Source organism: Penaeus monodon, chromosome 22 (assembly GCF_015228065.2).
Source record: "Penaeus monodon isolate SGIC_2016 chromosome 22, NSTDA_Pmon_1, whole genome shotgun sequence".
Lineage (NCBI taxonomy): Eukaryota > Metazoa > Arthropoda > Malacostraca > Decapoda > Penaeidae > Penaeus > Penaeus monodon.
Window position 1 is genome coordinate 11,017,343 of NC_051407.1, and position 332 is coordinate 11,017,674.

At 43.4% G+C, this 332-nt stretch overlaps 1 protein-coding gene across 1 annotated transcript in view; it reads right to left on the reverse strand.

The window, feature by feature from the left end:
* Positions 1–332, reverse strand: part of LOC119587332 (organic cation transporter 1-like) — a 23,263-nt gene that overhangs the window by 2,862 nt on the left and 20,069 nt on the right. Inside the window, 1 exon segment of the mRNA XM_037936080.1 lies at positions 165–319. Within this exon segment, the coding sequence (XP_037792008.1) occupies positions 165–319 (155 nt within the window).

Consider the following 332-nt stretch of genomic DNA (forward strand, 5'->3'; position numbering starts at 1 on the left):
ACTGTAGGTAGACTTTTTTTTAGAGATGACTCAGCAATATTTACGAGTCTTCTGTTATATATTCTATAATATGTATTCTTCAGAATAGTTCCCCCTGATATTTACTTCCCCATAGAGATCGCGAACCGACTCATCACACGCCTACACATCATCACGTAACTTACCCCATGAAGAATAAGATAAGAGCTCTCAGACGCAGCTTCGGGTACCGCGTGGCTTCTCTCAGTGACACTTCCTTCTCCTGCAGGTTCCACAAGATGTATAAGTCTGACTCAAGCTGCGTCCGGTATACGTCTTTTTTGCCGTTGATGCGGGCTACCTGTTAAGGTATT